The 15,209-nt window shown below is 39.9% G+C and overlaps 1 protein-coding gene across 9 annotated transcripts in view; it reads right to left on the bottom strand.

The window, feature by feature from the left end:
- Positions 1-15,209, bottom strand: part of FGD5 (FYVE, RhoGEF and PH domain containing 5) — a 77,252-nt gene that overhangs the window by 55,881 nt on the left and 6,162 nt on the right. For 5 of the 9 annotated variants that reach the window (XM_086846118.1, XM_086846116.1, XM_086846115.1 and 2 more), the window contains exons 2-3: positions 14,627-14,695; positions 10,090-13,033 (exon numbers count right to left, since the gene is read on the bottom strand). In XM_086846118.1, coding sequence (XP_086702244.1) covers positions 10,090-12,335 — 2,246 coding nt within the window. In that variant the 5' untranslated portion in view covers positions 12,336-13,033; positions 14,627-14,695. The remainder of the gene's footprint in view (positions 1-10,089; positions 13,034-14,626; positions 14,696-15,209) is intronic. The other 4 variants (XM_086846119.1, XM_023935025.2, XM_023935026.2 and 1 more) reach the window with 1 other exon arrangement.

Raw genomic sequence — 15,209 nt, 5'->3', positions numbered from 1 at the left:
CAGTAGAGAAGGGATAAGAGAAAGCCTGAGAGTTAGGTTTCACTAGCCATGTCCCAGACGTGCTAGAATGGATGGTTTGAGGCTTTTGCTTTGAGGCACCTGTGTAAACCAATCCATACTTCAGGCTCAGTGACATACCCTGTGGTGCACAGCTGCCTGTGAGTACCAGTACTCTCCCCAGTCCTGTGGCTTTAAAACACTAGGTGAAACAAAGCAGCAGTAAAAACTGGACATGCCTGAAAACAAAACACAGTGTCCTTGGGCCTCCGACAAGTGGCATACCCCCTTCCTGCTCTCCCAGGCATGAGGGAGAGGCGGTGAGCTGTGGTGGCCTCAGCTTGTGCTCAGCCTGGCCCTCCAGCCCTCGACCTGCATTTCCGATAAACAGGGAACAGTTCCTCCCCAGAGATGACCTGGCAATGAACTAGCAAGGGCTGACGCTCAGCTGCACCACACCCAGCACCCCACTGTGCCAGAAGGTACAATGGGGAGCCAATAATACATAATATATTATTAAAGGCAGCTCTACCCTTTAGAGACTCCTTTGAACATATTATTTACATCACACATCAGCCATCACAGAGCTTTTACTTCCAATAAATCATTAGTGTCACAGGCACCCCAGAGCTTTTATATCCAACAGCCTCAGCAGAGGTTTTCCTTAAGATTCTTTTTATGCTTCTCTTTTCCTTCTTTCCCTTGCTAAATCACAGCCTTGTTGATCTCCATCACCCTATCATTCCCCATCTGTGATAACCTTTTGCTGTGTTCAGTCCTTGCAATGCAAAGATGGGCGTAATGAAGACCTGAGTGCTTGGCAGTGACAGAAGTACTGTGCTGTGAAATTCTTCCTATTTAATGGTCATGCTTGCTAGTATTGCTGTTTCTGCTGGTGGTGAGGGTTCTTGAGTTATAGGTTGTCAGTGGCTTTCAGGCAGTCAAGTTAGTGATTTCTGCACAAAGGCACACACTGGTGAAGAACACCAATAATGAAAGATGTAAGCTGTACTACTTGCCCAAAGAATTAGAATTCATAAAAACATTGCAGATAAACACTTCAGAAAAAGGTCTGCATCAATCATGGTGTGGGAGTTTTGCAAATGGAGCCAAGCAGAACCAAGGCATTTTTGTCACACACAGGGCTCTCCTGGAGATGTTCCATGTTTGTGTATGGTTCTGATATCTTACAAGCATAATAAACAGGTTTAAAATATTATATAGGTGAGAATCTGATCCAGATGTGTTGCATAGCTGCACAAGGAGCTTATTGACTACAGTGAGCTACACAGAACTAGAATATTTGTACAAGTCCTTTTCCTTAGTGTATCCAGGTTCATACACCACAGCAGTTGCTCTGTACTTTTGCACATATAGTCCTAAAATTCATTTTGAACTCCAACCTGGATGAGATGTGACTAGGTGTCAGTTAGGTAAACGTGATTATCACAGTAGCAAATGGATGCAACTCATTATAATCCTTTCAGAATTCAGTTTAACATAATTGTAAGTGATAATAGTAGTGAAAACTCAATGGAGGACACCAGCTTGCAGATTGTGTCAGTGAAACACAAACTGAACTTGAATCAATCATCATTTACTGCAGACAGTGATTAGCGATTTTAGTGATCTGTTTATTAACAGAAATCTGAATTCTCGGCACCTGAATCCAAAAGGCATCAGAACTGGTGGAACACAGAGGTGCTGGTTTTTATGGTAGAGAACATTGCCTTTTTTTAAAGCTTTTTAGAGTTGTATTGGGAAAAAGACTTAAAATTAGGATTCCTAGAGCCTTTTAGATTACAGAGAAAATAATATTTCCAATACAGGTAATGACAGTTTTCAGGGGTTTTTTTGATTTCTTTTCAATAAAAGCATATTTTTTTCTAAAATTAGGAAAAGTAGCAGTAACACAGCACCAATACTTTACAAAGTCTGAATCTGCTATGATAGACAAAATACTAATTTCTTGCAAATAGTACCTTGCTTAGAAGTGAAGTTACAAACACCTTGCACAATAGTGAGTCCTAGTACAAGAATTATCTCTAAGTATTGTTATAGTATTACTGAATTCAATTTCATCCATGCGTAAGTAGAATAACACTTGGTTACACACTTAGTAGAATAAGGGCAGAACATGGAATTTCAAAACTGGTATTAGGAACAGTAGGACACCCTTGGTTTGTAACTGCCATTTCCAAAATGGAAATGACACTTGTAAAGTATGACTATAAGAGATCCCCTTCAATGCAGTAACAACATCAGTCTATCAGATCCAGCAGCAGAAGAGTGCCCAAGAGTGCAGAACATAGAATGAAAAACGCTGATTACTGCAGTCTGGAGTGTTAGCTCAGTTCGTACAGAACTTGACCAGGAGACCATTGTTTTTCTTTGCTGCAATACCTGAGGTGTAGGAATTTATTGTTGAACCTCAGAAAACTGAAAAGAAATTATTTCAGATGTTCTGGAAATAAGACAGGATTGTGTCCATTTTTGGGTTTTGAGACCAAAACCTGTGGGTATTTCCTTCTCCCCGTGGCTGGTGTTTTAGGCATTGAGTAGTGCAAAACTCAGAATCTAATTACCAGTGCTGACTGATTCAAAGTCATCGCTCAAAATGATCTAGAAAACCAGACATTCAAGAAGCAGAGACTAGGTTTTTTATATCTTAAGCTACAGCATATAGGAGTTTCTTTAAACTCTGTCAAAACAGATGTATGGTTCACATACAATTGTGTGAGTGTTTCCCTTTTGGAAAAAAATTTCAGCTCATTCTAAGTTCAGGTTCTAGCATAAATCATCAAGGCAGTCAAATCACAAATTGCTGTTCACATCCTCAGAGGTACAAATGTACCCTAAATTAACATCTGGCATAGTATCATTTCTCATGCAGATTCCACTTACATTGTCACTTTTCCTACTATGACACGTTTACTAATGTTCTGACTATGAGTCCTGCATCCTCTTAGAAAAAGATGATACATTTCACAAAACGAAACTGTCTATTAACATGGCATATACCATAGATTGGAGATTAGGCATATGCTCCTGATTATTGTTACTTTGTTTATTTTTTGGCAGTGTAATTTAGTCACTAAAACTTGGTACAAGAGTCTTTATGTTCTCTTTTCATTTTGTTGCCAGTTTGTTATTCCACACTTTCCATAGAAAAACTCACAGTAAATTCAACATAATGAACACCATGGTGCCCTGCAAGACTTTTAAGATGGAAGGTGAGTTGTTATTTCCCTGTACTACCAGGATCAATTGCTTTGTCAACACCACGCAGCCAAATCTGGGGACAAACCAGGGGAAAAATGCAGTGAAACTAGGATCAAGTGAACTGAGTTTTCTTGCATTTCAGAGATTCACCCAGTTGTTAAAGCAGAGTATTTCCAGAAGGAGAGAAACAGCTTTACTGCTAATCTGTATGGCTGAAGCAAAGTACTCTCTTCTATCTTCTAAAAGGTCATGTAAATTTCCCAGATTAAAATTAGAGTTGGCTGTACTTTTGCTTGGCTGAGGATTTTTTTTAAGATGGAAAATCAGGTTTGGAATTATTAAAAATTCTATAGATTTGTAATATTTGGCTGGGATTAATCTATTAAATAATTCTGGCTTCTCTCCCAAATAATGGTGGAAAGTCAAAACCATCTTAATTCTGCAAATCAAAAATATTATTTAGTTCAGAATTTACTTCAGCATCTATTTTTTTTTTACTTGCAAATGAAACAATCAGAAAAATATAATGAATAAAGTATTATTTTGTTGGGGTATTCTTTCTCAGACTTTTCAATTAGGCACGCATGTTGTATGTCTCTTGTAGCCACTGAAGCAGTGTTTTTTTCTTAAAACTGCAATCAAATGGCAAGATAAATTACTTGTCCAGACAACTTAATATATGTCACTCTCACAGTAGCTCTTTACCCTGGATGTATTCATTGTGACGCAGTTTTATCTCACTGCCACTGTCTGGATTTTTTTAAGCCTAGCAGTGTGAAAGTAGAAAGTGTGAAGGAAAGATTTTGAGGTGCCCAGTTTTACCTCACATACTGCCCTTTTCTATTTTAGGACCAGAAGATTTGACTTCAAAGATGTGTTGCACTGTATGCAGTCCATTACTTCTGTAGACATGTGTGCTAAGGAAGAGTCTTTTCTGAGTTCTTCTAGCCAACTCTCAGAACTAAGAATGCAGACTGATACCTGAAATGTAAGAGGATAAGAAACTTTCATCAGAAACACCGAACTAGCTATTCTTGATGAGGTTCACCTGCCCAGAGGGCCCATCAGAGATTGCAGTAGGTTAATATCCCAGTTTAGTAAATGTATTCAAGGCATAAGGACAAACTGCCACCAGACTGAAGAGGTATTTAATTTGGGATAGCTGAGAATAGCTGGATGGAGACTCCGGAGCAAACATACGCAACTATCCCTTGTCTCAGTTCATCAGTACCTAGCTGTATTTCTTTTGAGAAAAAGAAGTTTTAGTATCCCTCTGATACTGACAAAGCTGGTGTAGCATGAATCAGAGCATCAAAAAGTGCTCACTAATGATAGGTCTGAATCTGTTTGCTCTAGGCCTTTGATGGATAGCATCTAATTCATCCAGCCAATTACTCAAGTGAAAGGATCCTTTCATAAGCTCTTTTGCAGGCTTCTTGGCAAAACAAATAGCACCTCTTAAATATGTTCTTCCATCCAGTAACTCTAATTGGTTGATTTAAATAAAATTAATTTTTGTATGCTACTGAACACCAGTTTTTTAGAGGGAGTTTTTACATTAGCCCCTCTTTGGGTCCTGTAAAAGAAGAATTCTTGTAGGATAATTAAAAATGTGTTGTACACTATAAATAACTTAGCTGGATGGCACAATAAACCATAAACTACTAGACTGGCTTTGCATTTATAATGCAATAGCATTCTGTTGCTTTTGTTACAAATCTAATCTAGAGATATACCCTGTGTCATGGAGCAGTGGATTCTGGAAAGGCTACAGAATTCTAATGTTCAATTTCTCCTTTAATAAATCTTCTCAGTAAGACTCCTGGTGTGGGTGAGAGAGGAGAAAAGCATGCACAGAACAAGGCATGCAATAATATGTCATGTTATTGACAGTAAAAGGCCTGACCATTACAAACATTTTATCACCCTGTCTGCAGCACGTGCTTTCTTTCTGTGTGGTGCTAGGAATGCTTAAATCACACCAATATCACTTCTGTGCTCCATAATCATCATCCACGATAATTCTGCAATACACAGCAGACTCTCTCCCTTTGTGTAACCCCAGAGAAATGTATTTCTGGTTCATTTAATGAAAACAGTGAAGACAGAGAAGTCGACCCAGGCATAAAAGCCCTCAGGACACGAAGAGGGTGATGTGCACACATTCCTTCTTTTCTGCACTTTAATTTGATCACTAAAATAGCCATCACAACGGAGTCCATATGCTAATAAAGCCAACATCTGTTGAGGTCTTTGGACCACATCCTGGGAGGTATATGAGACTGTGATTTCTCATAAACAAAGCCAGGGTGAGATCCAGTACATTGTGTCTGCATAGTGGCAGCCCTCTGAGGCTGTGCTATGTATGCAGGATGGTGATGTGCAATGCAAAGCTGTGCTGGGGGAACACACTGGCTTCCTCACATCCTATACTGTCCCCACACATCTGCGCCCCAGCATGAACCAAGACAAACAGCTCCACAGCTATGAGGAAACAGGAGACCTGTCATGGAGCTGCTGGAAAAGTGATACCTGCATGTGGGAAATGTATTAAAATCTTTCATTCTCTGGTATTAATATGACATTACTGATACTGTCTAGAGACACTTCTCAGAGGTGCTCCCTAGAAAAACTCTGCCATCCAAGAGCACCTAATATCTTGGTTTTTTGTCTCTAATGTCTGATAATGTGAGGAGGAGAATGCCTTGTGCCCAGCTCTCAGCAGCAACGAGTTATCTCTACTCCCTGTCTATAAGCAGCTTGAAGTCCTGCATTAATTGCTATCACCTTCCAATTCCCTGCTGCAATTCAGACTCAGGTAAACAGAAATAAAAACATGACTCGTGTCAGAGCTGGCTGTGGCTGTTGTCATCAAGATTTTCAATAGGTCGTGCATGGCCTGAAGTCAAGTATAGTACCAAGATCCCTTATTCTGCAATGAACTTACAAAGCTTTCTTTCAGGTTCATGCTGCAAAATTCAAGAACTGGTGAAAGTTTATGAGATTTGATTTTCCATCCTGTTCACCAGCTCACAAGTGATGTCTCTTTCCCTTGTTTCTAGGCTCAGTCCCTGATCCTCCTTCCCTCTGTGACAGCATTTTCATGGGACTTTCTCCTGTCTACAAGATCTAGAGCACAGCACATTTCACACTAACATAAAGAAAAACCATACAGACATTTTTATAAGTGATTTAAAAAAAAAAAATGTTTCTTTAAAAAACCTCTCACAATGCTCATGATCACTTTGTTTCTCTTCAGCTTAATGAATGCTAGCAAAATTCCATACAATTGACCTATACAGGTCTTTAAAGGAGCTAATCCCCATTAGTAGACCACTTCTGTCCTACCTCCATAACAAACATTAACATATCACCTGCCCTGGGAAATGCTAGACCTACAAAACCAAAATTCTGTCTCTTAGTTTCTCATCTATGCTAGGGATGCATGCTATCTTAGTGTAGTCACAGAGCAGGGATTTTAGAAGCAGAGAATGAGGAACTGAGTGAAATCAGCAGCTAGAATTTGTTTTCCTGCGAAAGCAAGAAAAGGAAAGGATGGGAAAATCTTTCCCAAAACAGCTATCTAAAATCTGTGCTGAATCTGTAGCTCAAAGCCGGCTTTGCCTAGATTTGTCTCCAGTATAGATATGGCTTGCTTCTATTACAAATACAGGGCAATGTCAACAACATTGCTATTACCATACATAGCAATGAGACAAAAGACAGCTTGAACTGTGTTGAACAAATGTATCTTCTTTGGATATCCTCTGACAGCCATGCCTGTACTGAGGAGCTCTAGCTAGGACAAACAGAAAAACAAAGCATGAGTTGATTTTATCTTCTTGACAAAATTCTCCTTGAGTTTTACCATAAACAGAAAAGTAAGGTAACTGGACTGCTCATTGGGATGAGAAGTCTTGATATGGTCAGCATATGAGCAAGTGTTGTACAGGTCAAAACCAGCTAACAAACTATGTGTCTTTTTTCTGCCCCTGTCTTCTAGAAAATGACAGAAATATCTGGGAATTTAGTGTTGCTTCTCCTTTCACAACTACTCCTTTTATATGAGGCTATTTTGATTATCTCTAGAATGCTTCCCCTTAATTTGCTCTTTTTTGGGACAGAAACAACTATAGCCTCATGCTTTAAGCCACAGTTCACCTGAATTAATTGTTATAGAAAGGGGCAGGTTGCACATGCATAAAAAACAATCAGGTGCTTTAGCTGCACCAATTGCTTCAGCTGCATTTTTTATCCAAGGAGTGAAAGGCTTCAGGAGTTTTTAGTGGCCATTCTCTGTGCCCATCTGATGCAATACCACAGCTGTATTTCACAGAGCTGATTAAAATCATGGTATTGCTGTTAGGATTCTCCTGCTAGCTGCATAGCAGCACACTTTAAATGTCTGTCCTTTTAAGCAAGAAAATTAAACACTGAATTTTCTCATCAGAGAGTTTCTATGAACTCCTCTCCCGCCCCGCTGTTCCCCAGTTATACACAGTAGGGAAGGTCTCTGGTTTATAATAATCCTTTATAACACTCACAATCTGTTCTTTGAAGTGTGACAGAAGAGTTGTACATGGCTATTCATCAACAGTGTAGCGATTCCATAAGGTATCACCAGATGTTAAACACAAGTGCTCTACAGGTGAATGCACAAAAAAAGAAGTTAATGGGCTCAAATACCATGTATTGCAAGGGTTTAATCCAACACACTTGTGCTCTCAAACGGTTGAAAGAAACCTCTGGACAGGAGCAAGCTGCAGTTCAAATAAACTTTTATCCCTGTGCAGTAGTGGTAGAGGTATGTTTGATAGGTATTCTATCAAATCCACAGTGTGAGGCATTTTAGCCCAAACTACTTGAGCAGCAAATAAAACTTCTATGTCCATACATCATGTATGCATGTGTAAATAGGGGCACCTGACTGTACAATTTGCTTTGCTTTACAATTAGACCATACACCATTTCTTCAAGTCTGTTATGCCACTGAGTGTATATGTGCATGGGATGCATATTTACATTTCATCAAAGCTTTTCAGACATCATTGTCCAAAACATCTTTGTCCAAAACATGTTGACAAATATGGCAAATAACAGCTATCTCAGTGGTTATTATGTCTGCCTGGTGCTCTTCCCCTCCACCCTGGTTATCTTGTTAAAGGGCCTGTACAGGAGCCTAGCCTTCATTTCACCCGCAATGGCAAAAACTGCATGCACAACAAGCAGCAGGCTGAAGAATTATGTTCATGCCTTGACCCTGAGACTTCCTGAACCAGTTTGGATTGGCTCTCCCTTTGAAACTGCTGGCTTCCACAGGAAGTTCATAAATGGGCCCAAGTCACAGCAATTGACGTAGTCCCAATATTTTTAACTCAGTTCTTCAAGAACTACCTAAAATGGGTGGTGTTTCATGGACACAAAGAACTGGCTGGCTTTTTCAAAAGCAAATGTCAGTGTGCTGGGTAAAATGCAAAGCATTGAAAGCAAGCAAGTAACGTAGCTTTTGCTGCTCTGGGGATGTGATGGTGTGTGTTGTGAAGCTGCATTGCACTCCACCACATCCCTGTGTCAGCACCCACTGCAGCTCCCAACACTGCAGGCAGCCATTGTATCCAAAGAGCTAAACCACAGGCCTGTGTTCCACATCCCTCAGTTTCAGGTGTGCTTGGATCCACTGCTTAAGCCTTGATGCAATCTCTCTTCCTATTTCCTATTCACTCCCCCACATTGTTGGTGTCTTAGAAATGATTTGCAAGACTCATTCAGAGATGTTAAAGTTCTTTTACTCCCTAAGTCTAAAATACCCTAAGAAGAGTTTGTGAAATGCCCATGGTTTGTTCCATCCACAATGACAAGAAAGACATCCAGAAAAAAAAAATGTTGCAAAGAAATACAAGTATTAAATCTTTTGGAGAATGATGGATGCAAACGGGCATGAAAACCTTACCTCTAAGATTTTTATCTTTTTCACACAGCTCTAACAAAATGCAAGTGCATTAAAGACATTTCTTTTCATTAATTTTCTTTGCACTTTGTTTTCTCATTACCTGTTAAACAGGAATTTAATGGAAAACATGTTTTTTATTTACATCTCTGCATTGTACAGATTGTACACTATAATTTGACAACAGGTTCAAATTCAAAGGTGTTGAGTGCATTGCTCCTATGTTCCTACAAAAAAGACATTTTCTTGTTTGCAAATAACCTAATGGAATGGGATGAAAGATTGTTATTAATGTTAGCAGTGCGTATGATTTCAAAACTATTTAATTAATTTATAAGTTAGCAGCTTTGTCCAAGGGCCATGATAGCTCTTACAGCAACTTCTGAAATTCACTGTCTAGTCTGATTAGTTCATGATTTGGGATTTTCTGGTCTATACTTAACTGACGTACTTTGAAACATAAACGATGTGTATATTATTGTTTGGAGAAATTGACAGGAATTAAAAAAAGAAGCAGAGCCCCTTCTAGCAAATAGGCTCTCATTCAGTCAAGAAGTCAGAAACCTTTCTTACTGAAGAACAAAGCAAGCTCTCCCCATTTCCCCTTCCAGCCACAAAAATTAGTCCCACTGGATAAACCAAATATTTTTGAATATTCTTTGGTTTCTGCTTGCAAATCCAAGGCTCCAGATCCAGTATTCATTTACAAGGTACGGAGTTAATTTGATGTCTTTATTTTTTTTTTATTTTTATTTTTTCACTGATAAAGGCTTATCTTGTTTTCTTCCAATCTCTCTTGTAAGCATTTCCTGAGAGGGGTGTAAGTCAGCCAACATAGAAAATCTGCCTATGATACCTAGCAGGGAAGGCCTTGCTCGTTTGGCCAAGGCTAGCAGGTCTTACATAATAATTTATTACAGTACCTTTCTGTTTCCTGGTCTGTGATTTGCTGCTTGTTCTCAAAGCCAGTGAAGCTGCTCATATCCACATAGCCATCGTTCTCATTAGCAGCAGATAATGCTCTGCTGGGATCTTCAAAAAACTCGGTAAAAGTTCCTGCTCTGGTGGATCTCCGAGGAGGAATTTGTATGTTTTCATAGTCTGAGCTCATAGCAGGAATGTTCTCATAGTCAGAAGTGTCGGCATTGGGAAAAGAAATAGACCTAGGTTTCGTTAATGGGAGTGGCATGAAAGGAGGTCTGGACCGGTCCTCAAAGGACTCCACCCTTGACACACTCCTGCTGAAGGACTTGGGCGTTCCTTTTTTTTTACCATCCTTATAGAAAAGAACAGCCGAGGGAGACTCAGATGCACGGAGCGTCCCCACATGTGATTTTAACTGAGGTGAGCTACTTAGGCTCCTCCCTTCCAGCTCCATCAGCCTGGGAGGCCCATGATAGCTGGACTCCGATGAGGACCTGGAAGAACAAACATTAACATCTACATGGACTTTACTTTCACTTTTCTTCTTGAACTTTAGAGTAAGGAACCTCTTAAAAGAAGATTTCTTTTTCTTGGAATACTTAGCAGGTGAGTCATTCTCTATCAAAAGTGAAGGTGAACTTTTAGTGATTGGCTTTTTGGTGATGTAGGCAAGTTCAAATGGAGGTGGTATATCAACAGCTGAGGATGGAGTAGATACGCCACATGATGAGAGATGATTTTGCTGGGAAAAACTACCTGAGGAACCATTGACACAAGGCAAAGACAAATTGTCTTCTGTCCTTTTCATTCTGACACCATCCAGTACACAGACATCACTTTCTCTGTAAACAGAGATAGGTAACTCTCTCCCTTCAACAGAATAAGATCGAGGATATAAAATAAAGCGTCTTGACTTGGTTGGTAAAGCCCTATTGGCTTCCACTGGTTTTTCTTCCAATGAAAAGGAATTATTGCTTAAGTCTTCTGTCCCAGAGCCATTTTGGGAAGACAGCAAATCAGTTTCAGGTCCAGTTTCTTCTGGAACAGTTTCTGGGACATAGCCTGGAATTCTCCCAGAGAGAGATCGTGTTCTAGTGACAATACTTTTACAATCAATGGGCAGCAAGTTGTTTTCACCATCCATGCCTAATTCACCCCTTTTACTGTGATCAGCTCCTAACTCAGTGTGCGCATCATGGACAATTTCATTTTCTTCAGGAAGCACATAAGGATCATCTAGGGAATCACTGCTAGTTTCTCTTTCCTCTGATTCATCAGTCACAATGACCACTTCAGGGACTGCTAGATTTTCATGCAAAACATGTTTGGTCCCACAATCTACATTAATTTTGCTATGCTTACAGATTTCTATGTCTTCCTCACATGGGACCTCTTGAGGTGAACTTGGGATACTTTTGCTGAGGCTGTTTGCTTCCACCTCATTGTCTTTGAGATGCAATTCATCTGATTTAGAGGCTTCTACAGTATTTTCATTATGCTCTTCAATAGTCCCATCTTCCATCTCTGGCTTTATCCCTAGACTACAAGGTAGACTATCAGAAATCATGCCATCTTCATGCAGAGAGGCCCCTTCTGTTTGAAGATTCTCATCTGAATGTTCCACGGGTATTTCCTCACCACATTCATTCTCACAAGGTGCAATCTGACAGCCATCCTCCATATTCTCTGCATTCACAATTTCTTCTTCCCCTTTCTCAGAGTCTTTGCTTGCTTCACAGGCTACCTCTGATGTTGTCTTGCTTCTCCTCTCAGTGATCTGGCAGCCATCACTGGCATTTCCTGTGTTTGTATTATAGTGCTCATTTGGGTCTACTTCCTCCTCTTCAGCTGCTGCTTGATGCATGAACTCTGCTAAATCATTTTTGGCACCGGGTTCATCTTCACACAATTCTAAGCCAGGACTCGTTTCTTCACTGGCTTCCTCAGGCAGCATGTCAGGGCTTGCACAGTCATTATTTTCTAAGTCCCTTTCCATGTTTGAGTCAAGCTCTGCATGCACACTGTGGTCATCATTATGTGGTAGATGCACATCTGCCATTTCTAAAATCTCAGGCTGCTCCTCCTCCTCTTGCCCTGTCTTCTCACAAGCTGGGATTGATTCGTCTGCAGGCAGTGGCATTGCAATGATATCTCTACAAGTATCACCCATTAGTTTCTCATCTCTATTCAAAATGTCATCACTGTCAGTCTCACAATCACTACTGTTCTTGACCAGTTCCAGCATATAAGAAGTTTCTTGCCTGTTTTTTGTTTCAGTACAATCACGTACAGCATCCTCATCTTCACCTGCTTTCTTGGTAGCATCATTATCCCCATCTGGGGCATCTAAGGACTCCTCACAAAGTGCTTTGGACTGGTCACAGTCTCTGGATGACTCCTCACAATCTGGTTCCCCTGGTTCAGCAGTATCTGAAGAGGTACAGTGCTCATCTTTGATGACTTCTCGATTACTGGTATTCTGATCACTAGCAATGTTATCCTCTTCCTTCTCTACCTTTTCTGGAGTTTCTGAGACTTCATTTTCCACGGAGGAATCTAGGTTTTGGTCATATTCATGTTCCAAATCATTGCAGTCTTTGCTGGGCAGCTGAGCTTCAGGAACTACAATGTATTCATTATCTGCCTCAGATTCTAGGCAATTAGCATTGCATTGGTTTCCTTCACAGAATTCTCCATCAAGACACACCAGTTTCCCATTTGCACATTTATTTAAGTTATTGTTGGTAGAAACACTGGATTTTCCCTCAGTGTCAGCTGAGAATTTTGGCTTGGGAGCAATTGGTGGCTTGGGACCCCTAGACCCAGAGTTCGGGTTATGAAGAATATCAGCTCTTGGCAGTGAAGGTGAAAATTTAGAGACAGGTGCTGGAGAAAGATGACCAATGATCTTTGGTTTCGGTGCTAATGGTGGTTTTGAGATTTCTGGAGAAAAGAGACAAAAGTCATTTTAGTCATCTTGGTTTCCTATTAAAGCCAGCAGAATATACCCTGAAATATCAGTGACTTGTAATGCAGAAGTAGCCCAGTTTTTCTCTGAAAAGAGAACTGAAGGAGCAAAGCATATGGACTGTCCTTCCATGCAGCACTGTAGCTATTCCAGTGAGCATAGTCTAAGGTCAAAACTGAACTGAACTAGATGCTTTCTAGTGGTAGTACGGACACATATGTAGGGGAAATCAAGCAGACTGGCAATAAACTAGATTGAAGCTACGTGAATTAAATCATATCTATATCACCATTTTACTCACAGTAGTTTGCCTGCCACAACCATTTCCAGCTGTCTTGGTCCTGAAATTCATATTCTTCAACAACTAAATGAAATGCTGAAATACTGCATAGGTAGGCAGCAAAAGGGATCCTCCCTTATGAGTTTTTTTATGGGATGAAATATGTAGTGTGAAGAAGCCAGCCTAATAAATGGTTATAGATAGTAAGAAGCAGGGAGAAGTGGTTTCCTCCTATTGCTGTTTCATACCCATCAATAGATACATTACATAGTTAAGCAACCAGAAATCTCTAATTATTTTTATAATTTTAATTTACACATTGTGTTGGAAAAAGCAAAGGAATTGTAAGGAATTGTGCAGGACAAACTATTTCATTATGACAAAGACAGAAACAATTCTTTGTGCACAATCTTCATGCCCTACTCACAAGAAATAACAGAACAGCATCTCAAAAGACAAAAAGTTGGGACACTGTTCCTACATAAAATCCTATCCAAAATCATGGTATAAGTTTCAGAAAGTGTAGCTACTGTGCTGTTGTATTTAGAGTATTTTGAAATGCAGACTTTAGATATGCAGAAGTGCAGACAGAACTGAGCTGTGCACTGTACTGAGAACAAAAGAATACTAAACGTAAACTGCTTGAAAAAGATTTTCTGATTGTCCTGATATTTGGTGGCATGGCACTTTTCTTATTGTTATCCTAGTATAATTGGAGTAATTTTTACTGAACTACTACTGGCCTATTTGTTTGGTTAGACTCTGGGGGGACATAAAAGGCTGTTTCTTCTGATCTTCTTAACCTTCCCGAAATTTCTTCTGGTACTCAGAAAGAAGCCGACGATTTGGCATTCTGATGTAAACAGAATACAGTTTTCTAGAGTTATGAGACACTAGACATATTTCATCTAAGTTAAAATCTGAATCAGTGATCTCAGCCCAGAAGGAATGAAAAGTCTGTTCTATACCGCTTAAGGATTGTTCTGTATCTGGAGTTTTATCCAATCTGGCTGCATGTGGGAGACTTAACTCATGAAAAGGGATGGAGAGGGAACTATATTCACCAGTCCGCAGTTACTGCAGTTTCACAGTATCCACTGCGGTTTTAGGCTGCTGCATGTCTGTCTAATCACAGATTGGGTAACTCATCTTTCCCGCCCCATTAAGTCCTTCGGCCTCCTTTTCATGTCCCCCCGTCCCCTGTCCCCCACCCCCCCGCCTTGGGTTCCCACTCCCTTTCCACCACCCGTGGTCCCCCTAAAGAAAATTTATGTGGCAAACATTCCACCTTTGCTGAAGTAACATTGCTCCTTTTGCAGGCAGCAGTTGAAGGCTTCAGAGTACTGACTTTTGCCAGCTAGAAACAGGGAGGCAATAGAAGTGGGTTTAGTATCTCGTAAGCCTGACACCCCAGCAAGATCTACCTTTTGCGTTTTTAAATCAGTTATTGAAGTCACTGAACATCCTAAACTAACTTTCTGGTAGTAAAATGAATGAAATTTTTATTGGTTAAAACTGACTCTTTACACCTTTACCACCATGTTAAGACATTTTTAGAACTAACTCCAAGGAAAAAAAACCATCACTTTGGAGGTACTACACCACTTTCTGCAGTGCCTGGCCTTTCCTAAGAATGTATATCCAAGAGCAAGATACAAATACTAGTTTGTTCCTGGAATGTGACAAAACTTGAAATCTCTATATTCTCATCCTCGTTCTTTTCAGAGAGTGTCTGTGCTGAAACAGTGAATAATGAGAAAAAGACTGGACTTTAGAGAATGCCAGAACCTTCCAAGCTTTGTCTTATAAACAAATTTGAAATAAATTAATAACATGAACTCATTTCCTTTAAGTAAAATAACCATGGAGAC

The sequence above is a fragment of the Cyanistes caeruleus genome, chromosome 11 (genome assembly GCF_971803275.1).
Source record: "Cyanistes caeruleus chromosome 11, bCyaCae1.hap1.1, whole genome shotgun sequence".
Classification (NCBI taxonomy): domain Eukaryota; kingdom Metazoa; phylum Chordata; class Aves; order Passeriformes; family Paridae; genus Cyanistes; species Cyanistes caeruleus.
This window is presented reverse-complemented; position numbering and strand designations above follow the sequence as displayed.